This window comes from Phaethon aethereus, assembly GCF_964289735.1.
Source record: "Phaethon aethereus genome assembly, chromosome: 5".
Lineage (NCBI taxonomy): Eukaryota > Metazoa > Chordata > Aves > Phaethontiformes > Phaethontidae > Phaethon > Phaethon aethereus.
Window position 1 is genome coordinate 50,388,262 of NC_138579.1, and position 22,715 is coordinate 50,410,976.

Below are 22,715 nucleotides of genomic sequence, written 5' to 3' on the forward strand. Positions count from 1 at the left end.
GAGCTATACAAAACTTTTGGTAATAAAATTACATTCAGTTGTAGATATAGATCCACATTATGCAGAATCTCAAATAATGGTTATGATATGCTTGTATTCAGTGTCCTGTATTTGATAATCTGCAAGAGCAGATGATGACTGTGTTAAATTCACTGTTGGCAGTGCTTAGTACAGCACATCAGTCATTAACTAGGAAACTTAGTACACTCACAGGAACAGAAACTAATATATGTCAATTTTCAGTTACTAGCTTTATAGTATAATTTGATCTTTTACATTTCAATTGCTTCAACAGATGGAAGAGAGAATCTTGTCTTTTATTCCACATTATGCTTTGTTTTCTTCCCTTCATCACCAGTATCATCTTGTAATAGTTCAAAAGTGAGGTGAGTAGATATTTTAAATAAATTTTTTAGATATAATTGTCATATTAATAAAAACTGACACCCCTCCCGATCCAATAATGACTTGCAACAGGGGAGTGAACACAGCTCCAAATATGTGAAAAATACAACAGGCATTATTATTTTTCCTTTTAAACATTCATTGCTTCCTACTGATATAATGCTGGTAGGTAGCCTGTTAAAATCTTTTGAATGCATGACACAGAACAGAAAATGTAGGAGACAGTTACAGACTTAATCTACTATAGCTCTTGACACACAATCCAAATAGGAGAGAAAACAAAACTCCAGGAACAGGTCTGAATAATAGAATAATTAAAAAAAAAAAAGTAACATCAGAATTTCTCAGGTTTATTCAAGAACCTCTGTTATGGCCTCATATGCAAAATTGTTAGTAAAAAAACCCTAAAACTAAACCTTGAGTAAATGTGACCTATAATATTACCTGTATGAGAAGATTCCTTTTCAATATAATTTTCAGCTGCAACAGTATGTTTTTCAATACTCCCAGTGGTATTTGCAGGATTTTGTTCTTGACTGATCCATCCAGAATGAACGCTGTGTAATAATGGATGTTGGGTTGGTCCTTGACGTTTTTCATTTTCACTTGTAACTAGTGCTGATAAGATGATAATTCAATCAATAATGATCAAAATACCCAACACCAGTCATATTATTCTCATCTTCATGGTCTAAGCAACAAGGGAGGTTGGCTTTTCTGTTTTGGCTTTTTCTTTTCATTGTTGCATTTGATGTGAAATGAAAGATGAAAGAAGACAAAAGTTCTTTGGAAACCCTATCACACAAAAGCATCACCAGGATCGGAAGATTTATGTGTGCTAGGAAGTATCCCAATGACCAATGGCAGAGTAAAGCTATTGGAGAAGCAGTGGAAGAACACACAGAAACAACAGCTTGCATCTCTAGTTCTTGCTTAACTGTTAACTCTGTGTATTCTGGGTTTGTAAAAGTGAAAAAGATTATGAACTTTCTCTTTTATGTTAATATCTCAATTACAGAATTACAAGGAAAATTTCTCCAAGGATATTGTAATTTCTTCTGGGACTGGATGAATGAAATAACTAGGTTCATACATTCGAAGTTGCAAATCATACATTTTTTGATTTCAGTAAAGATTAAAACTCTTACTAATAAAATAAATTCATTGCTCACTCTTGAATTTGCTGTTGTTTGCATAGCAGAAGATGCAGTCAGAAATCACCTGAAGTACCAACCACCACAAGAGATTTTCTAATGAATGTTAAAAGGCTAAGATACACCAGAAAAAAAAGAATACCTGTAACACTAAGATGAGCATTAGAACTAATGTTGAAATATATTTGCCTTAGGTATCAAACATTTTCATGAGTGATATATTAAGGGTAAAGCAAAGGTCTTTAATCAGAGCATGCAAAGAATGAGCTGGACCTGTTACATATGCCATAAGTCACCAGCTAGAGAAACCTACACTATTGCCCAGAAAAGGCAAAACTGGAAGAATATTTATCTTCACATTCAGGCAATGAAACGTTCATGAAGAGGGCACTCATGCAAATGTAATTCATTATTTTTGTAATTAAACTAAATACATATAGAATATCTTGTAAAATAAAAGTTAAAATTAACTAATGTATGAATACAACTGACCTAACAATACTTCAGAACTAAAAGAAAGTTATCATAAAAATTGTTTCTGTGTGATTATAGAACCTGTTCTGAAGCCAGTTGTATAAACTTTCACAGTTCAAAACAATCTTGGAACCAGAAAGACAGGTATCTAGCTATTGGAGGCAGATTGTATAAATCCAAAGAACTACCACAGGATGTAGAAAATGCTTGTTTTTACAGAGGGATAAGAAGGTTTTCACAAGTCCCAGTGAAATGTATTTCTTTTCAGTACAATCTAATTGTACAATCTGTTGTGCGTTATAGCCAAAATATCCTAAAAATGAAGCTCATATCCAACTATGCTTTTCAAAAAATTTTAGCTGGAAACTGTTTAGGTACACAGCAGAATAGCTGGAGAATGCACCCTGTAAGCCTTTGCCTACAGAGGTTTTTCGTCTTGAAGAGCATGAGCACACTTTCAGTATCTCAGTTGCCTACTGGCACTAACACTTGTAGCAAAATGTTCACTTTCATCTGGAGGTAGTATATTACCTTTTGTAGCACAGTTTCATGTATTTGAATCACTAGCTCTCTTTTTTGTCTTTTGTCTTCATATTTTACAATAGAAATTTTGAAGTGGAAAAATGGGATTTTTTTTTTCTCATCAAGGTGGGTCACCAAATGTCACAATCTGCTTAGTTTTATTACACTACTGGCAATGCAAGTTTAAAAATCCCAGACACGAGAAAAAGTGGCAAGTAATGCAGATTAGATGCAAAAGATAGACTTGGAAAGATAGATGAATATTATAGAGGCCACCTCTGAGGGCTCTAGCACAAGTAATATAAAGGTATTATAATGAACTGAAGCCAATGTTATGGGAATTACAACCAGCTGCAGCATAACAGTGTTATACTTCACTGGATTATGTCACAAATATGAATATTATCTGAAATGCTTAATTGCTTTACCCCTGCCAGCAGAGCTAGGATACTGCTCCTCTTCATCTGTATAGGCGGGGTCCCAATGATCTTGTGTGGAGATTTCCAGAAGTGTTTCATGTTGCGAGTTCACAGCTGTTAGGATAATGGAGGATTCAACACTGACCATGCTCTACATCTACCACTATTACTCTACTGTTAGTGTGTGCCATAAAGGTGATGGAAAATGGATGTTCATGCACAGTTTAACCGCAGTCTCTCTACTCTTCTTATCAAGTCCCTTTGCATCAAACCAGTCGTTCTTTTCTTTGCATTGGACAGATGCAAAGTTTCCCAAGAAGAATGGGGAAAACAAGCAATAGAAGAATAATGTATAGCAGAAGTAGTGCAAAACCATTACAGCAGTTATAGACAACTAAACTCAAGTTTGAAGATAATTCTGGACCTAAAGAATATGGTAGATGTCTGAATACTTGTAAAACATGCTTGCTAAGTACTCAAAAAGTACTCAGATTCATGTTTCCACCACTGAGCTCAAAAGCTAAGGTCAGCAACAAAACCAAAGCACCTTGACAGCCACCAGGAAGCCAATATTAGTCAAGAAGAAGAGAGAAAACTTCCAGAAGAGTCTATGATCAGAGACATTTTCACTCATGGAGCATGCACATACCACTAGGCCATAGAAAGTAGCTGGAATGCAATATGCCATGTGGAATAAGTCACCAATGCAGAGTCTCAAAGATAAATAAATTAACACCAGAAATACACCAAACTTAGGCAAAAGAATAAAAAATCCCACAGCAATATGGCTGGCTCATTTTGTATTTTCTTCTAAAAATGAAGACCACTGCTGAAAAAAACAAATACTCCACTATCTTCAGAAAAAAAAAGCTTATACAGAATGGTTTATAAACACTACTGACTAAATAAGTGCACAGACAAAAGACACATTAAGACAAGTTTAAATTAAATTAAATTACAAAAAGGGAACAGGTTATTATCTTTGTACAAGTAAGAGTGTTAGAGTATAGTCATTAATAGCAATATCTATACCGAAAAAAAACCCTAGGGCTGGGAATATTCCTGGGAATAAGGCCAAGTAGCAGACTGTGTGCCTCAGTGACACACAGCATTTGGTTTTAATCCTCATATTTTTTGGTTTTCTGGTTTTGAAAAAAACAAAAATTATTTTTGGTATGGATGGCTTTTTTAGTTAAAAAAGAGCTATCAGATGATCACTGTGGGACAATTCCTATCAGGAAAATAAGTCTATGTATTACGATATCTGAGTTGTGGTATTGGATCATGCCTAAACATCTGAGGTCACAAAACAAATGAGATGATGTTAGAAGAGTGCATGGGAAGAGTGTGGAAGGTAGCAAATATGAGTCTGTTTTGATGACGCTTCCCAATGAAAAGTGCACTTGAGGTTTGGCCTCCCCAGATTGTGCCTAAACATCTTCTTCCACAGACAGGAAGTCTGCTATTGCATAGATGTAGATTATAAATAACATGAACTGGAATTATTTTAACAGTTTTCCCCAAAAAAGAAAACAACAGAAAAACGACAAACATTTTTTTTCTTGGAAAATCATGAGTGAATGCATGCATTCAAATAGGCATGAAACTGAGAAGTTAATTTTAAGTGATGGAAGAGAGATTCATTCTATCAGTATGGACCTCATATGATTTTTCCAATCACAAAAGAAATATTTCTAAAGGAACAGTTGATGAGAAGAGCATCTAATTTTCCACATTATATGTGTGGCAAAGGAGAAGGAACATCGGGTAGGACAGGAAAAAGAAGAAAGAAACCATCCAAAGAGAAAGGAAGTTCCTTACTAGTACTTGGAGCATACTCGTCCTTGGTCACACTTCTGTCCCAGCCTGGAAACGCTGTTGTGTAAATCGTCTCCTCTGAAGAGTCTTCATCATCTGAACCATTGCCACTTGAGGTCACATCTGCTGTGATGATGTTAAATCTCCCATGAAGCCCTAACCCACAAGGTCTTCTGCTGACAGCAGTTATGCTTTCCTGTCTCCCCTACATGCAGCCTTACAATCACAGGGGAGAGTACACAGCACCGTGCTTACCACAGTCCATATCTCCTGCTGGTCCTTCCACCCACAAGGGATTCATCACTCTGCCATGGCCCTGCTGAAGCTGCCCCAACGTGGCTCTTGGCTCCATTTCAGTGCACTATGCATGCTCACAGCACTAACCATACTCTATATGGTATGCATATACAGCATACACAGCACTAATCATATACCACACATTCAGCCCCTCTCCACTTCATGCTTCTGAAGTTTGCTGCCCTGGCACTCTGGTTATTCATCCCCTAATCAAAGCGCCCTCTTAGCATGACATTCTTTACCCTTGGTTGCTTGCATGGGTTCTTGCGACTTCTGTCCAGGATTTGACCACCACCAGTGGTTTGAGAATGGATTCCACAGAGACTGGGTGATGGCTTTCTCCACGTTGTCATGATGAGGCCCTGGAGCTGTTAGGACATGGTTCATTCAACCAAGATCTTGTTATTATTTCTTGAGAAGGACTTTTCCTCCAGTTAAGTCAAGTGCACCAGCACCAGCACCCTGAGCATGCTCACGCCACTGAGAACGATGTGAGTGCAAGGCGAATGTATGAACCCATGGTACCATTACATTCCTCCAACAGCAAAAATATCCAATGTAAGTGAAGTTTGAAACATTCTACTAAAGTGTAAGATAGTGTTACCAGCTCTCAAAGTCCAGTAAAGTCAATGAATTCTGCATAGCATTTTTAGGTGTGACAGATCAAAGTATGTACTCTATGTGAAATACACCCCGATATTTTGACAAAAAGCATTGAAAGCTAATAGAAGCATGCACACCATAGAAACCAAAATCCCTCAAGCAAGCCAGTTGATAGTTTAACCTTTCTCCTTGCTCAGAAAGTTATTCATCAATAAGCTGAGAAGTAGGGTTTGCAAGAAGAGCTGTGCTTCAAGTCATACACGTATTCACCAAAAGAAAGCAAAATCTACTTCAAAATGTTTCTCTGGAAATATTTTTATTCTGGAAAATCCTCACAAGCAATATTTTTATCAGCATTTAGACCATCTTACTTCTATTTCATGAAGATGAAAAAAAGATATCATGTACTCTTTTTCATTCAGAAAAAAATATTTAAATAATTAATTTTGAAACATACCTTGAAGACTAACATCAAAGAAAATGGTTTTGATAAATTTTGAGCAATATATGAAAGCATTGAAAAATGCAAGACCTAGGAATCACAGTTCTAATGATCAAACAGGATAAACTGATGTTCTTCAGTCTGCAGTAGTTATGTTTTGCTTACCTGTAAGCTGCAAAGTGTACAAAGTGTATGGTCTTAAACTCAGAACGGCATTTTTTCAAAGTGTAGCTATTTTGGCAGCAAAACCTAACAGATTTTGCCTTTCTGAGATGCTGTCCTTGATTGAATAAATATTGTCTCTTCCCACAGTCACTAACTGCTCCCTAAAATTACTACTACTAGTACTACTCTGACATTGGTGTCAGAAAATGGGAAACCTGGACATTTAAAATCTGATCTCTCAGCAATGGACCATCAAAACCCAGGTAGTCTCAGATTTGGAGCTTTGGGATGGAACTGTGAACAAAATGGTAATGCCAAAAAATTGCTTAACAAAACAATAACGGAATAACTAAATAATTGCCATCTGACTTGCTGTAATTGCAGCAAAGTGATCTCACGTCTACCTACTTTCCACAGCTCATTTTCTTAAGTGATGAATATATATTCTTGTCTTCCTTCCACATACAAAATACCAATGCAGATGCTTTACTGTCAGATTAGCCGAAGTATGGATGTAAGACTTTTTTCATTGGTGAGATTTTTTTCAGGGACTGCTCCAAACCAAATAAAAGGAAAATCCACCAGATCATAAAGATGTCTATTATATATGGATGAACAAAATCAGTTGCAGTTACTGTTTGAGTAACTAGCTCTGATAACTTAGGGAAGTGTCTCATCGATTAACATTTTTTGACATCTGATACATGGCTCATCTACAGATGAATCATAATTTATTAATAACAAAGAGAAAAACTCATTTCAGCCAGAAGAGAAAGTCAATGGTAAAGTGCTGGCAGTGTATTAATCTGTACTGTGAACTTATGAAGAACATCACCAATAATGTCCAAAGCCAGAGCAATAATGAAAGGGAATCATCTGAAGAACAAGGAGCTGTGGCAATCGCTCACTTCAAACCCATAGCAAAGAAGTGTTTTGATCAAGCTAGATGCCTTTTCACCAAAAGTTTACAAATGGTGTGTAGTATAGATGGAGAGTCACCAGTTTTGTTTCTCACTTTCACACACCATAGAATTAGATAGATATATTTTTAGCCACCTGTCTGAAGATATATGCCAAATAGATTTCTTCACTTATTTCTTTATTTTCTACTTTGCTGTCTGGGATTTTTCTCTGGGAAATTCAGTTGTGGCCGGGGATATTCCAACGAGCCTGTACTGTTGCACAATGCAAATAGCAGACACTGGGGCATGGCTTTATCTTCTTTTTTGTTTGTTATCTATGTAACTTTCTCCTATGCTACTGAATATTTGATAACTTCTTCAAGGAGATGCATAACTTACACTTAATTTCTGAAAGGAATGCTAAATTATTCATTTGTAATGCAGTAAAATTAAATGAAATAGGTCTGTTTGGCTTTAAAGTGATGTTGCTGAGTAATAGCTAAAGCTATCAGAAAAGTCCAGGTGCAGTACTTTCATAACCTTTTTTTTTCCAGAGAATAAATCTATCAACCCTAAACCAATAAGCATTCATGACAATGCTATCACTTCTGTGATACACATATATCAGTATTGACACCTTTGGTTACATAGCTCTATAGCTATTTTTATCTTTTAAAATCTTAAGTACCTCTAGTTTTCCCTCTGTAAAATAGTCATGCCCATGAGATAGAACTGTTAGCAACAGGAAGGGACATACGTATTTAGGATCAATATATTAGGTAATCAAGTAGTACAAGTAAAACCGAAATCTTTCTTGCCTAGAAACAATGCACATGTTTTTGCAATGGGTACAGAATCGTCTGTACAAGGAAGCACTAAGTCACACATGCATACAAAAGCAAATAAATATGAAGGAAAAACTACCACCCGAGTCAACCAGACAAAGTCCCCGCTGTTACCAGGCAGGATTCCCCCCGCTTACAGGCAATACCATGTAGCAAAATATTTCACTTGAAACAAGCACCAGAAAATTCTCTACTTGCTTTCAAGGCTTGGAGGAATATCAACATATTTCTTTTTTCGATCTATGTAGTTATAAAGTTTTACTAACCTTCACATCCTGTGAGATAAAATGCTTGGTTGAATGATTTCTGCCTTTCAGTAAAGCTTTTGCTAACTGTGTAAAACATACAGTCATCCTTATTCTATCCTGTGATAACTAAAACCAGTAACGAGGGCACTGTCCCTCCAAGTCACATAGACCATTTGACCATCTATCAGCAACCAACAAACAAGCAAATTCCTCACTATCACAGGCTTCCATGGTGGCAAAAAAGAGTCAGAAGGAAGAAACTTTCATTTCTAGCAGTTCAATCTTTACTATAAGACACCTCTGTAGTGTCCTATAGTATAATTAAAATGTTCTCCCTTTAGGTTCACTTTATTTTCTGGGGCAAAGATCTTTACCGCTCTAAACTTACGAACTAGATATGTACAGTTCCACTTTAAAATGTGTAAGATGACTTTAAAAGTTTTTTATTTGCTGTAGCAGCTGTGCACTACGTATTTGATACAAACATCACAAGCAGTTTTCCCATTCATTACAGCTGTTTAAGGACAAAGCAGAGAAAATCACTACTGTTCTTTTGAGCCCTCAAAGCCTGTGGAGCCACCACAGGCTCCATTTTTTTCTCATGCATTTTGCAAACAACAAAGATGAAATCAGTTTTTGCAGTACACAAGTGGCTTGGCAATTGGAACTGCCACTTAAAGCAGTGCTTTGGTGAGCAAGGCCATGGTTTTGATGTGGATTACCCACATTCATAACCACAAACATATTAGAATCACACACACTTTCATCACAAATTGTCAAAAATGTCCTTTTCTACCTCAGAAATACATTCGAGTGATAGTTGGTTGCACTAATTTGTGGTGCCTCATAGCGTAAACAGGTGTGATAAAAAAGCAGTGGGAAACACAAACCAACAATCTTTCTGAACTGATGTATAAGCATTGACGTAAACATACAGTAAATGTTTTTGCTCCCCTTGTCTCAGAGAGTGAAGTTTATTTCTGACTTAACCAGCCTGGAAAGTACTGTCTTTCAATGCCTTTCCAAAACTGAGATGATGTATACTTCACCACTTACCAGAACGCCCTGCTGGAAGAAGAAAGCAGTTTTAATGCAATCTATATTTGATATAGTTATTATAATACATGAATCTTACTAGTACTCGCAGGATACTGTCCACCATCTTTTTCAGGGGAATCATCAGCTGCCGTCACCAAAGAGATGTCAGGTGATACAGGAGAAACTTCATCATCTGTATGGTGATGGATGAATCATTACTATTAGCTGAATGGCAACTCAGTACTCATGACTACTTCAATTATTCTATGCTGCTAGTTTCATTCCTTCATTTACTGGTCCAAGAGGAAGAAAGATACAGACTAGGTTCTTCATATAATTCAATCTCAAATAGTCTTACTTTACTAACATAGTAGGGATATCACCAAAACAGATTATTTCAAGAGGAGTATGTATTACAGTGATAATGAACATTCTGGCAATGATCTGTTCATGTGGTTCAAGCTCTAATTGTACATGTATACCATATAATCATAGAACAGTTTGTATTGGAAGGGTCCTTTCAAGGTCATCTAGTCCAAACCCCCTGCAATGAGCAGGGACATCTTCAATTAGATCAGGTCCCTCAGAGCCCCATCCAACCTGACCTTGAATGATTCCAGGGATGGGCACCTACCACCTCTCTGGGAAACCTGTGACAGTGTTTCATCACCCACGTTGTGAAAAATTATTCCTTATTATCTAGTCCAAATCTTTTAGTTTAAAACTGTTACCCCTTGTCCTATCACAACAGGCCCTGCTAGAATGTCTGTCCCCATCTTATAAGACCCCTTTAAGCCCTGAAATGCTGCAGTAAGGTCTCCCCAGAGCCTTCTCTAGGCTGAATAACCCAACTTTCTCAGCCATCACAGAAGAGGTGTTCCATCTTTCTGATCTTTTTTGTGACCCTCCTTTGGACCCGCTCTAGAGCAATGGGTGAAGTTATTTGTATTCCCCTCTTTACTGAGATATATTCTGAGATTTAGTCCAAAACTGTGAACTCTGCATGTAAGCAGAATTGATAAGAGTTGTCATGGAAAGCAATTGAAACACATGGCATACACGTTCAAGAATTGCTCTCATCCTAGTTCCTTAGGAAGAGAATGTTAGGTTTTACCTTTCATGATGCTAGCTACATGGAAAAACAAGCATAACATGTCATGAGTATACCAGCAGTGAAAAGTCATTTTATAATCCTAATGCTTCTGCTCAATTATTTTTTTTATTTCAGTATTTGTTAAGGATAATGATGCAAACTGCTGGTATCCTTCATAGGTACGTTAGTGGTGATTTCATAAAAAGCCTGTAGTCAGAGATCACACAGTAAACTTTACTGTACTTATCTGTATTATATCTGTATCCCTTAGATTCAATGGGAGCTAGTCTTTCAGACCTCTGATAATTTTAGCCACACAAGCAACAAAAAAGATGAACTAAAAAACATGCCACTTTCACAGGAAAGCAAGATACAGGAAAGGCACTATAATTAATTAATTTTCCACCCTGCAGAATGCCCTAGAAATGAGTATGGCATTTGTATTTGGTAGGGCTTAATGAAAATAGAACTTGGCTTTACCACCTAAAGGAAGAAGATATTAATAACATTTTAATTTGACATTTTTATATCTCTGTGTATTCTTTAATATACTGTATTAAGAAGATGTCCTAAAAAAACCCCTGTATTGTGCAAAGCGAAATCACTTGTACTGTAAACTCCTCCTTGTTATTACTTAATGTCAATTCATCTTTTTAGAGAACAGATAAGAATGTTATCCTTATCTCTATATACCCATATCCTCAACCTCACTAACCTTTTTGTGTTCACTGCTAGATATGTTTTTGAGCCTTTAATGAAATAAATATTTTAATAAGAACAAGAGCAAATTCTTAGAACCATGTATTCTCAACATCCTGGGAAAGTTTATGTGGGAAACTATGATGATGTGTGGATGCTTTGTACTCCTGTGCAATCAAAAAAATCCTTAGAAATTCAGAATGCTTCTGTTTTCTATCAGATACACATTCTCCTTTTATTTCTCCAGGATACAAAGTAGAGATGGTGCTTCTCATTGCCTCATGATATACTTTAACTAGCAAATGTATTCCTTCGCTCAGTTATTTTAAAGAGGATATAGTGGCAATTTACTGTCCTTACCAGAATGTTTTCTAGGAATTTCTTTTTCACCCCCTCCAGAAGAATGATCTGGCAGCTGTGATGCTGGAGTAGCACTTCCATAATATGAGGGGCTGGATCTCCTGATGGAGGTATCCATGGGAGTTGTGTCATGTGTTGATCCACTACCTACATTTTCATCATCCGCACCTGAGGTTGAAGACTCTCCGCTATGACGTGTACCATCTGCATTGTAACGTGAGCCATCTGCATTGTCAATGACTGTTGGAAAGAGGAAGTGAAGCAGTTGATAATATCAAGGACATACATAGTTATATTTCAGTAATGCTAAACAATTTAAGTCCTATAACAAAAAGATAAACAGTTGTGGATTTATATCAGTTCATCCATTTTTGCCATCCTATCTACTCTGCCTAGATCATACATCACTAAACTATGTCTAATGTATATATGCTAATGTATTTATTTGTGAAACATATAGGGCCTACTCTGCATCAAATATTTTGATATTTTAATCAGACAGTTTGATTTTGAACATAAAACCTTGGCCTCTGTAAAGTCAATCAGAATTTTACAGTTGGGACAAATAATTTATTATAAGAGGTTCTTTCCACTTCCAGCTGCTTTTCTAACCAGCAGCTCAAATGAGAAGTAGAAGGGTTACTATCTTATGCAAAGTCCTATATGTCAAAGAAACATTAGCAGATCCGCGGTGCTAAAAAATGTAAAATACCTATATAAAAATGTTTGGTAGCACCTTGAGACAAATGAAGGTCCACAGGATTTAGAAGAAGACAAGTGACTAATTGCTTGAATTGCTGTTGAACATTTCTTGACTACTTTTTCTTATGTTTGGCTTGATTTTTAACATTAGCAATTGTTTATGTAAAAAGAGATAACCAGATCCTAAAAATTAAACAAGTGGCAGGTCTTTCTAATCAATACAGTACCTATTTCACCCTGATTATTGAGGAAAGAAGTATCTAGTCTTTCAATTGGCTCACATGCTTTGTCCCTTGTTTCTGTAAAAGAACAAAAAGAGAAAATATCAATTTGAGAAAACTGAGAAAAAAGTCATGTATACCCGTATTAATTGTACATAATCACAAAATGTCAGCTTCAGATATGGACAATTGAAAACAAATTTCCAAACTAAACGTTATTCACTGGTTTACCTACGTTCCCTTTTTGCTCCTTCCCAGATGGTGGGACACTTCAAGATTGTTCTGTCCATTAACAAGATTCTCCATTTCCATAACCATTCCAGAAAACTCTTGCAATCAACTTTAGTTAAAATAGCCTTATAACCCAGTTTCAATGTAGACAGCCCCATTGTCGTGATGTCAGTGGCAGCTCTAATCGTTTTTATCCAGAGGGACCCCATCCCCTCCATGGAGGGCTCTGCACAGGCAGTGTGTGCCCTGGTCTGGTGAGCACTCCTTGCTTCAGTGGGCTGCAGTGCCACGCTCAGGGCCAGTGTGTGAGCCACACGCTTATAGTGCTGGAAGAGAGTAAGACTTGGGAGGAGTTATAAACTCTGGTGGTGATGAACATCGCTGTAGCAGAAGAGTCATCCGTGGGTGATAGGGGATGGCAGATAACCTGATACTACGACAATACAAAGGTGATTTTTAATGATATGACCACCAAGAACAAAATTTAAAAATGTTACTGCCACTCAAATCATCAATGAGTTTTGCCTACAGCTTTCTGTAAGATCTGTCCATTTCCACTGTAAATGTAATAATCTACTGAAATTAAAGACACTTCAAGTTAGTCCAGATTGTATCTTCAAATACTGTGTTCTGCAACTGTCACAAGATTATCTACATTTTCCTAATAATTTAGTAAAGTATTTCCAACTATTAAAAAGTTCAAAACCTTAGAAGAAAGCGGTCTGCTTCTGACCTGCATTGCTATCTAATTGCCTAATGTCTGAATGGAGATTTGCCTTAGAGCAAATACTGTATGAACCAGCAAACAGGAGAGCAGAAGCCACGTCCATGGGCCTGGGATGGCCACCCTGGGCCTTGGAGCTGCTGCAGACGGCAGCCAGTCCTAGCATCCCTTAACACAAATAACTGTTGTTCACTATAGAATATCATGTGTGCATGAACAGAAGAGCTAAGCACCATCGCCTACAACAGTTATGTCTTTCAGATTCACTGCTGCAGTGGTTCACTGCACTAAGCCATTATAATGAACCATTTTGAAGCTAGTAAGTTAGTACCAAGGGCAGAAAATGGTTTAGTTCAAAACACACTAATGACAAAATGGGTCAAATTCATTGCTGGTCTTATAGATACACTTCTAGAGGCTGACAAAATGTATTTCTTCTCAGCTGAAAAATAGATGATATGTAATACAGAAACCTTCAGTCCAGTACCTTAAATATGAGATTACATGTTATTGTTAGTTAATCTATATCTAAAATATGTCATAAAAGCATATACATACCAGTCATATTGTAACAGTATGCATCATATCGACCAGTTGTGTTTGCTGAAAGTTTGTAAATGCCAGTATGATTTGCTGCACAAAGATGATAGGGATTGATTCGTGGGATAACAATATTCCCCACTACAAAACCATACCTGTTAAGAACAGAGGAGGAACCAACATATTACATATTATAGAAGATAGAATAAATGTTCTAGATACCTCAAACATGAGGAAGCTATGAAGAAACCATTATTTTCATCTTAAATTATTTTTAAAAAGTACACACGTTTGCATTTATGCATACTTTTTGTATATGAAGGGTGTTCCTTTCTCATATTCAGCTATATCAGTCTCCAGGCACTGAACACCATTTTGCATATAATTTCTAGAGCTAAACCCATTTTAATTAAATGAGCATCTTATTAGCTAGGACAATCACTTCCAGAACAAGGCAGTGAAAGTGAGGGACTGGGAAGCAAGCGCACTTTTTATTCAGTGTGAGGTTGTATTACCTGACACTAAAGACTGGTTTCTTTTCTCTTCAGGGAGTCATATTTTCATTGTTTTGAGCATAACGTACTGCCAAGTGACATTTCACACAGAAATGTTGGGGGCTCAATTTATAGTATGTGAGCAAATTTAGAGAATGATTGTAAGACACATCACTTTCTGCTAAAGCTGACAGCTTAGTAAAATATTCAGATACAACACTCATTCATCCACAAATTCTTACTGTACCTTTCAGTTGAACAATATAGCTATTGTGTACAGAGCTCACATATTTCAGTGAAGACTGTGGTTAACAGAGCTACATAATGCACAATGCATTATTACTATTTTGCAATCGTGTACCACCTGATTAATGCCAATGTATTTAGCTGGGAGGTGTGATAGAATGGTAGAAAGAACGGGGATTTGGTTTGTGTTTTGTTTTACTTCTTGAGAGTACAATTTATCAGGGAGAAGTAAATTTCATACCTTTGCAGTTTTTTATCTGTGAGCCCCATTCCAGTTACATGTCTTATGTGCAGATGCTTGCAATTCTGAAACTCTCTTGTCGGTGGAATTATATACTGCTTTACTCACACTTCCAACTGAACCTATGATGTTGACACTGTATAATCCATTAATCACCTACTTGTGTTATGGTCTGTTCAATCATTTTATTCACTTACCATTCCTCATATTATTTTGATGATTATATGCAGAATAATTCTTCTCAACTACTCAAGCTTGATAAGAGCCTAGCTTTACTGACAGGAACTTCTAGCACAGGATCAACAAATGAAAGTAAGAAGGTGGGAGGGCTGTCCAGAAGGGAGAAAGGAATCCTAACTACATGCCTTACATATCTAAGTCTGTCCTCTGCTAAACTGTGAATTATGGAGAATTGTAACATTAATGAAAAACTACAGCTCCCAATGGCAAGAAACAGTTCCCTTTACTCCTTCTTTCAATTATTTTTATATTTTAACTTCAGAAAGGAGTTTCCACATTACAGAATACCCATAACTGCTAGTGCTAGAAACCTCTACCCCTAGGCGTTTAGATAGGAATTGATCCTTAGTCTCTACATATTGTGTAGTGCTGGACAATTCAGAATGCTAAGTATGTTCATATGCTAATGTTAGAGAAAGAACATGCCTACTATGTTACACAGAGTATGTCATACTTCCCTCAGAGTAAAGAATTGCCTCTAGTTTTTATGTGGTACTATTTTAAACAACATTCCCACTTCTTATGGAAGAATCTTCTAAGAATTGTCCATCCATTGCTCCCTGGAATTACTGTCCACCTCCTTCACCACTATGCAGGGCATAATGCTTGTGAAAATGAACATGCCATGTGCTGTCATCAACGGCAGTGCATGACATTTATATGTATAAGAATGTTTTCAAGGCAATGCACATGTATGTTTCCATGATTACAAATTACTTCGTGTGGATACTATTAATTTGAAAAGAGCTTTATTCAATTCTCATAGGCTTGCAAGCCAGTGGAAAAGAACATTCATGTATTAGGCATTAAAAAAGTAAAGCACCACCAAATAAACTGAAATTAAATAATTCACAGGAAATAGTTGCAAACAGTATTGATGCTAGTACTATTTCTAATGGTTCCAGAATGAAAGTCTTAAAATTTTGGAGAAATGTCCACTGAACATTTCTACTCCAGTCAGTTAGAAGATAAATCCCATTTCTCCGTATTTGCTGTTTATTTTAGATTGTAATAAAGTTGAAAATCTACTGAAATTTATTTCAACTCTATAATGGTTTTCCAACATGAATATGTTATTTAATTTAAAAAACAAAAAACAAAACCCAAACAAACTTCAAATATACAGCTCCTGAGTTCAGTCTCTTTTCTGCATATGATGTTTAGGATGACTTGTATAATAAGTTTGTTACATGTTTTGTAAAGCTAGATCACATGATCATCTAGTCTGACATATTTACAAACCATAGGACTGTCCTGACTTGAATACTGTTTGAACAGAGGGCATCCTTGAGGAAAATATTTCATCTTGATGAAAATTTGGTGTGACACAGAATCTACTACAAACCTTGTAAGTTGTTTCAGCCAATAATTATTATACTTACGTATTTTGTTATATTACTACTCAATTTTTTTAATCCGAAATTTTCTGTGAATAACTTCCAGTCTCTCTGTCTTATTATTTTTTGCTAAACTGAAGAGTCTGTATTATCCGCATTTGTTGCTATATACATCATTAATTACAGAGGGTAATTAAGTCATTTGACAATGCGGGTTTGGGGTTTTTAACCATTTTCATGGCTGTTGTCTGAAACTTCTCCATTCACAGATTATAAGAATGCACTAATACCATGGCCATTTTTTCACTGGGATGTCAGGAGTTCATCCCTCACAATACCACTTGCTGCTTTTTACTGTTTCTTGACAAGACGGAGTTCCCTATACTGTACATCTTCAGTCAATGACCTTACATCAGATCATAAATACTTTTCACATACTTATCTTACCAATTAGTCAGTGACACAGTATGATCTGAACATCTTCCTAATTAGCTTATTATACTGTGAATCTTTTCTTATCTTTAGATTTTATCTGTAAGAGGTTATGATTTTTTAAAGATAATTGGTAAAATGTATATACAGTCAAGGACTTATTTATTACCAAACCTAGAGCAAACATACACATGCACAAAGATGTTTTGTTCATCACAGAATATAACTCAGTTGAGGACTGATACAGCCATCTAATTAACAGGTATATGAAGTCAACCGTAATTATTACACAATAGCATGGATGGATGTACTTGTCAAAATATATTTTCAAGAACTTTTCTACCTGCAAGTTTCAAATCCAAGTTCATGAGCCTTCTTCAACTGCTCTAATGTTGACAAGGTACTATTGAGAGCTCTGCAGAGTTCGACGGCTTCAGATCGCGTGAGACTGTAGCGACCATTTTTCTCAACATGAAAAACTCCTCCGTATCTGCAACTTACATTGAATTCTTTTATCGAAAGAAAAGGAAAAAAGGAAATATAAATTGTTGGACTTAATGATTCACCGAAGACCTGGAAATTATTTCTTTTCAAGTATAGCGTGTTCAATGCAAACCAGCAACAAGTAGCAGCTACCAAATCATTCAGAAAGCAAGCTAGCACTTTCAATCACCTTCTTCACACTTTCCTTCTTTGGCCTGAGACACAAGCCAAATCTTCAGCCGTTCCAAAAATAGCAATACAACGTGTTTTTGTGAAGTATCTAGCACTTTTAACATACCATTAACAATAACATGCAGAAGATGTAAATACATTGCGAAAGTCTTGAAAGCCACATTACTGCAAAACTAACTGAATATTCAAATGTATTTGGAAACAAAATATTTCATTCATAACAGAATTTTTAAAAGATGAAATGGCGTATAATCAGAGCCTTTATGATCATAAGGTTCCTTAATTATGTCATTGTGATTTCTTCACAGTGAATCCTTTTAAATGAATATATATGTCAATCCACAGTTTCAGAACTAGTTCAAGAAACATGTTCCTATTATTAGTAAGACAAAAGCAGAAAGCTTGCATTGGTTTGATGTTGCATGATCTACCCGAGATCATAAACCTAAGTGAGCTGCACAGGTATTCTGAACTAGAAAAACATCATGCTGTTAAATACTCCGTGAAAGATAATCTTTAAGCTCTTCTTACTTAGCCTACTGGGGCAGATAGAGATGCATCAAATAGACATTATATAAGAGCTCACATGAATAAACTTCTCATTCCCTGTTCATTCGTCTTGACAGTATTTTCCTCCATTTTGAAAGGCTTCCTCTTGCTGAGCTCATGCTCACACAAAAGCATCTTACTGCCAACCCATGTCAGAGTTTCAATATGTACAGCAGAAAGCTTATTTAATGTTGAAAGATGACTTTAGACATATTTTAATTTAATAATACTGTAAAGGTTTGCACATAGAAGTACTTTTCAATGACAAGCAGTATAAGGATAAAAATAATGAATAAAATAAAATAAAAAATATTTTAGGTGCCATAGTTATGTTGTGCAATTTGTTTTCTGGCTTTCAGCCTGGGAACCTGAACAAGTAGTACATGCAAAGCCTATGGGAAGGGAGCGCCTCATACAATTCACTACAGACACTGAATGAAAGGCATAAGGGCTAGAGGCTCTGAGATGACATTAATCTTTATGTTGGAAAGATACTGCCTACACAATGCAACAGGCACAATGGGAAGATAGTATAATCCAAGGAAAGTCTGTGACTGAGTAAAATTAGAGGAAAAATAAACATTTGTTTATCATCTTTTTTTGACAGGAAATGCTAAGAAAAAAGTAATAACAATAATAAAAATAATAACAGTAATAGTAATAATACAAATAAGAATAATCATGTGCATGGAGAAAATGGGGAAAGATCAGGATGCTTCAAAACAATGTGAATTAACTTTGTTCCTGTCCCACCTTTCCATCAAGAGAAAAAAGTGTTTGCAACTCCAGACTAGAATCACAACTACAAAGCATACTTAATTGGAGTAGCCTATTATTCCCAGTGAAGAGAGGAGCATGACTCATGTTTATCTTAGTTTTAATGGGAGCTCCACATGCAGAAAGGGAAAAATAGACCAGTCTTCTCCAAATATTAGAAACGGGTGTCCGTACCATCTATTTGAAATAAAAGATGCCGTATAATAACTGTTTTCCTAGAAAACCCAAAATGCAATTCATGCATATTTGCATCGTCACATTCTATGTGAATAATGAGCAACTTTCCTAATGTCATTTTTGCTTGACAGTCTACTTTCTTCTATAGCATAGATGTCAATGCAAATGATAATAATCAAGGCGTGAACCCTTCCTTCAATTGCTTTTGTTCATTGATAAACTGAGGTTATTCTATCTACAGTGTGTCTACTCAGTGTAAACTGCAAGGCATGTTCCTTTACACAGGTAGCAGAAAACAATGAAGAAGATGAAGTACCAGATTAGATCCAGACTCTATGGTGTATGAGAAGACAACCATTATTCACAGCATAGGTAGGAGTCCAATAGTATTGATGACTGCTTGTCCAAAGCATCTCAAAAGCTGTACATCCAATCTTAAATACTTTTACCACAGGCAATATACTTGGCACTGGTGAGGCCGCACCTTGAATACTATGTTCAGTTTTGGGCCCCTCACTACAAGAAGGACGTTGAGTTGCTGCAGCGTGTCCAAAGAAGGGCAACGAAGCTGGTGAGGGGTCTGGAGCACAAGTCTGATGAGGAGCGGCTGAGGGAACTGGGGTTGTTCAGTCTGTAGAAGAGGAGGCTGAGCGGAGACCTTATCACTCTCTACAACTACCTGAAAGGGGGTTATGGTGACGTGGGTGTTGGTTTCTTCTCCCAAGTAACTAGTGATAGGACAAGAGGAAATGGCCTCAAGTTGTGCCAGGGGAGGTTTAGATTGGATATTAGGAAAAATTTCTTTATGGAGAGAGTGGTCAAGCATTGGAACAGGCTGCCCAGGGAGGTGGTGGAGTCATCATCTCTGGAAGTATTCAAAAAACGTGTGGATGTGGCGCTTCAGGACATGGTTTAGGGGGCTTGGTGGCGTTGGATTAATAGTTGGACTTAATGAACTTGAAGGTCCTTTCCAACCTTAGTGATTTTGTGATTCTGATTCTGTGAACCGCATTAATCATTATGGTTACTTGGATTTTCTTTCCACAAAAAGAATGCAAAAACTATCTCTTCTTCCACTGACCTCCCCAGTTATTTAGGCTGACAAAAACATGTAATGTTGACAAAATTTATATATATTTCATAGCTGTTTAACAGTCTTGATGATTACAGTTCTTAATATTTTTATTATCATATGTTATTAAAAAATACCAAGAGGACATAATTTTTAGTTTTGTAAAATTTATGCAAGACTAACATGTTTTCTCAAAGTGCCTTTATTTTGACACAGCTGTTTTCTTCCAGAGAAAAATAGTTCTCTTGCAATTTCTCTGACGACAGCCATGTCATGAGAGGTTTTGAAGACAAGAATGAGGAACCTGCGTGGAAGGTCACTAACAAATGCATTTTTCTTTCCTCAATGACTTAGTGTCTTGCAACAGGGCTGAGTTTCACAGTCTGAGGAGAGGCTAGTGGATTAACATAGAATGATAGTCTCAGCAAGTTCACACACATGATTCTGAAATAGTCGCAGTGGTTCCACAAGTGCCAGACACAGATGTGCACATGTCCTGGGGATAGCCGATAGCTGATGACCTAGAGAACTTCTGTGGCCATGCCCCTCACTGAACAGCACTACATGCTGAAAAGCCATTGCCATGTGTACCTGCAAGTCACAAATGTAGTCAACAGACGTTCAGGTTGCAGATCCCAATAGATGTTTTCTTACGACAACACAACGAATAGCTACTCTGCACAGAAGGATGTGGCCCACAACTACTGCTATGGGATGGAACTGCTCTCACAGCTGCCATGTGAGTAACTCCTACTTTGGCTCTGAATGTTCCATATTCAAAGCATGAAATTATTTTGTAAGTTGTCCAAGTATCTGTATTAAGCATAAATGACCTAGACAGGAAAAAGGCTTCACTTCATTTTTCTCTTCTTGATTCTCTCTGCCTTGTAGAACAGGGCAGGCCTAAGTTTGTTAATAATTAAACATACCGTGTAAAGCCCAAGATTTAATATTAAATTCAGGGATCAGATCACAGAGATCTATTTGATTATTTAAAAGTAACAAGCTTAGTGATTTTGGAACTAGATTTATTTGGAACATCAACATCTCTTCCAATAACTTTGGGCTAATTTCTGAAGAACTTTTGCTGTGAAAGGAGACACCACATCCACTTGCTTTTGGGTTGCATTTGAATTTCGCAGCTCATCCCAGACTCACTGAAATATTGTGAAGTTCACTTTTGTTTAGAGTGAATTTGATTCAGCTGTCATCAAACCTCAGCCCATTCATGGTTTTAAAAGACTACAATATATGTTCCATGACCACACAGAGATCCAGTCACCCAGACATCCAATCGTAGTCAGAATCCCACTTATTAAGCAGACAATTCCTTAAACTCCAACTGTTGAATAGGCTTATTTACACAAATAGGCTTATTGGAACTACTTGTGGGCTACAGTTACAAGCATGTACATTTTCCATGGAAATGCTCAGTCTGGCTCTACAGAGTATGTACTGTACACCAGTGCACTTCTGGGAAGTATCAGGCTTATTACACATGTGCTGACCAACTGCACTGCATGCACACACAGAAGGGACAAAGCTCCCAGGAAGCCTCACTCATACAGCATGGGAGATCATGTGGGTGTCCAGGAAACCCCTGGCAAAAATGTAGCAATCCAATTCTCAAAATTGGTTTTGAGGCCATCCAACTAGTTGGCACTTTGCTCTAAAGTAATGTTGAGACAGCATGCTCTGTTTTTATTTTGATGATACCTTCTACACCTACTATTAAAAATGCTGTTACACTGTTCATGAAGCAGAATGTGTGCAAAAAGGACTACGGCAGTACCTAAAATTCACACGACATTTCACAGTCTAAGCAAATTGCATAAACCCAGCACCTGTTCTGTGAAGACAATAATTACCACATTTTAGAAATGGCAAAATACAGATACAGAGCACACTGCCCAGAGCTGTCATGGAACTCAGAGTTCTTACTTTATGGTCTCATATTTTAACTTCCAGACAATGGGGACCCTTAACTGAATTAATGAAAATATTTCTAGTCATATCAATTGCAAAACTTATCAAAAATAAAAGATGGGGTCTAAACTAAATTAACAACTTAAATGTTTTTTTCCATGCTGAGGCTTGTAGACAAATTTTGAGTTAAAGGAAGAAACATGATTGCCATATCCAAATCTAAACACATATTCCACCTTTTCTCATAGTGCAGGAAGGTCAAATCCATTAATTTTATGTTGATGTTACTTAGTTGCTTTTAACACAGTTATGCAAAAGATGGATTTTTTCTCTGTTTCAAGAGATAAGGCAATGCAAAACCCCTACTGTGTGCCAAACTGTTACTGATCCTTTCAACCCTTTTGAAGTTTCAAAGGAGCTGATTCAGAATGGACTCACAGTGGACTCACAAACACCACCCAAATCTTCCCTTCTGTCTTTTCCTATAGCTGGCAGGCTTTGGGGGCTGACAGGCCATGATCTTTCCCTAACATCCACATGATGTGCTACAGCTTAAAGACAAAATTGTTTAATAATAGCTCTTAAAAAAGGCAAAAAGTACTAGACATTCCTGAATTGTCATCATCATTAATGTCATCCAGACCATA

At 36.8% G+C, this 22,715-nt stretch overlaps 1 protein-coding gene across 1 annotated transcript in view; it reads right to left on the reverse strand.

Moving 5' to 3' along the window:
* CD44 (CD44 molecule (IN blood group)) overlaps window positions 1-22,715 on the reverse strand; it is a gene marked incomplete at both ends in the record, with an annotated part of 57,232 nt that overhangs the window by 15,013 nt on the left and 19,504 nt on the right. The window contains 5 exons of the mRNA XM_081999865.1: window positions 9,430-9,525; window positions 11,485-11,724; window positions 12,414-12,485; window positions 13,921-14,057; window positions 17,236-17,401. Of these exons, the coding sequence (XP_081855991.1) occupies window positions 9,430-9,525; window positions 11,485-11,724; window positions 12,414-12,485; window positions 13,921-14,057; window positions 17,236-17,401 (711 nt within the window). The remainder of the gene's footprint in view (window positions 1-9,429; window positions 9,526-11,484; window positions 11,725-12,413; window positions 12,486-13,920; window positions 14,058-17,235; window positions 17,402-22,715) is intronic.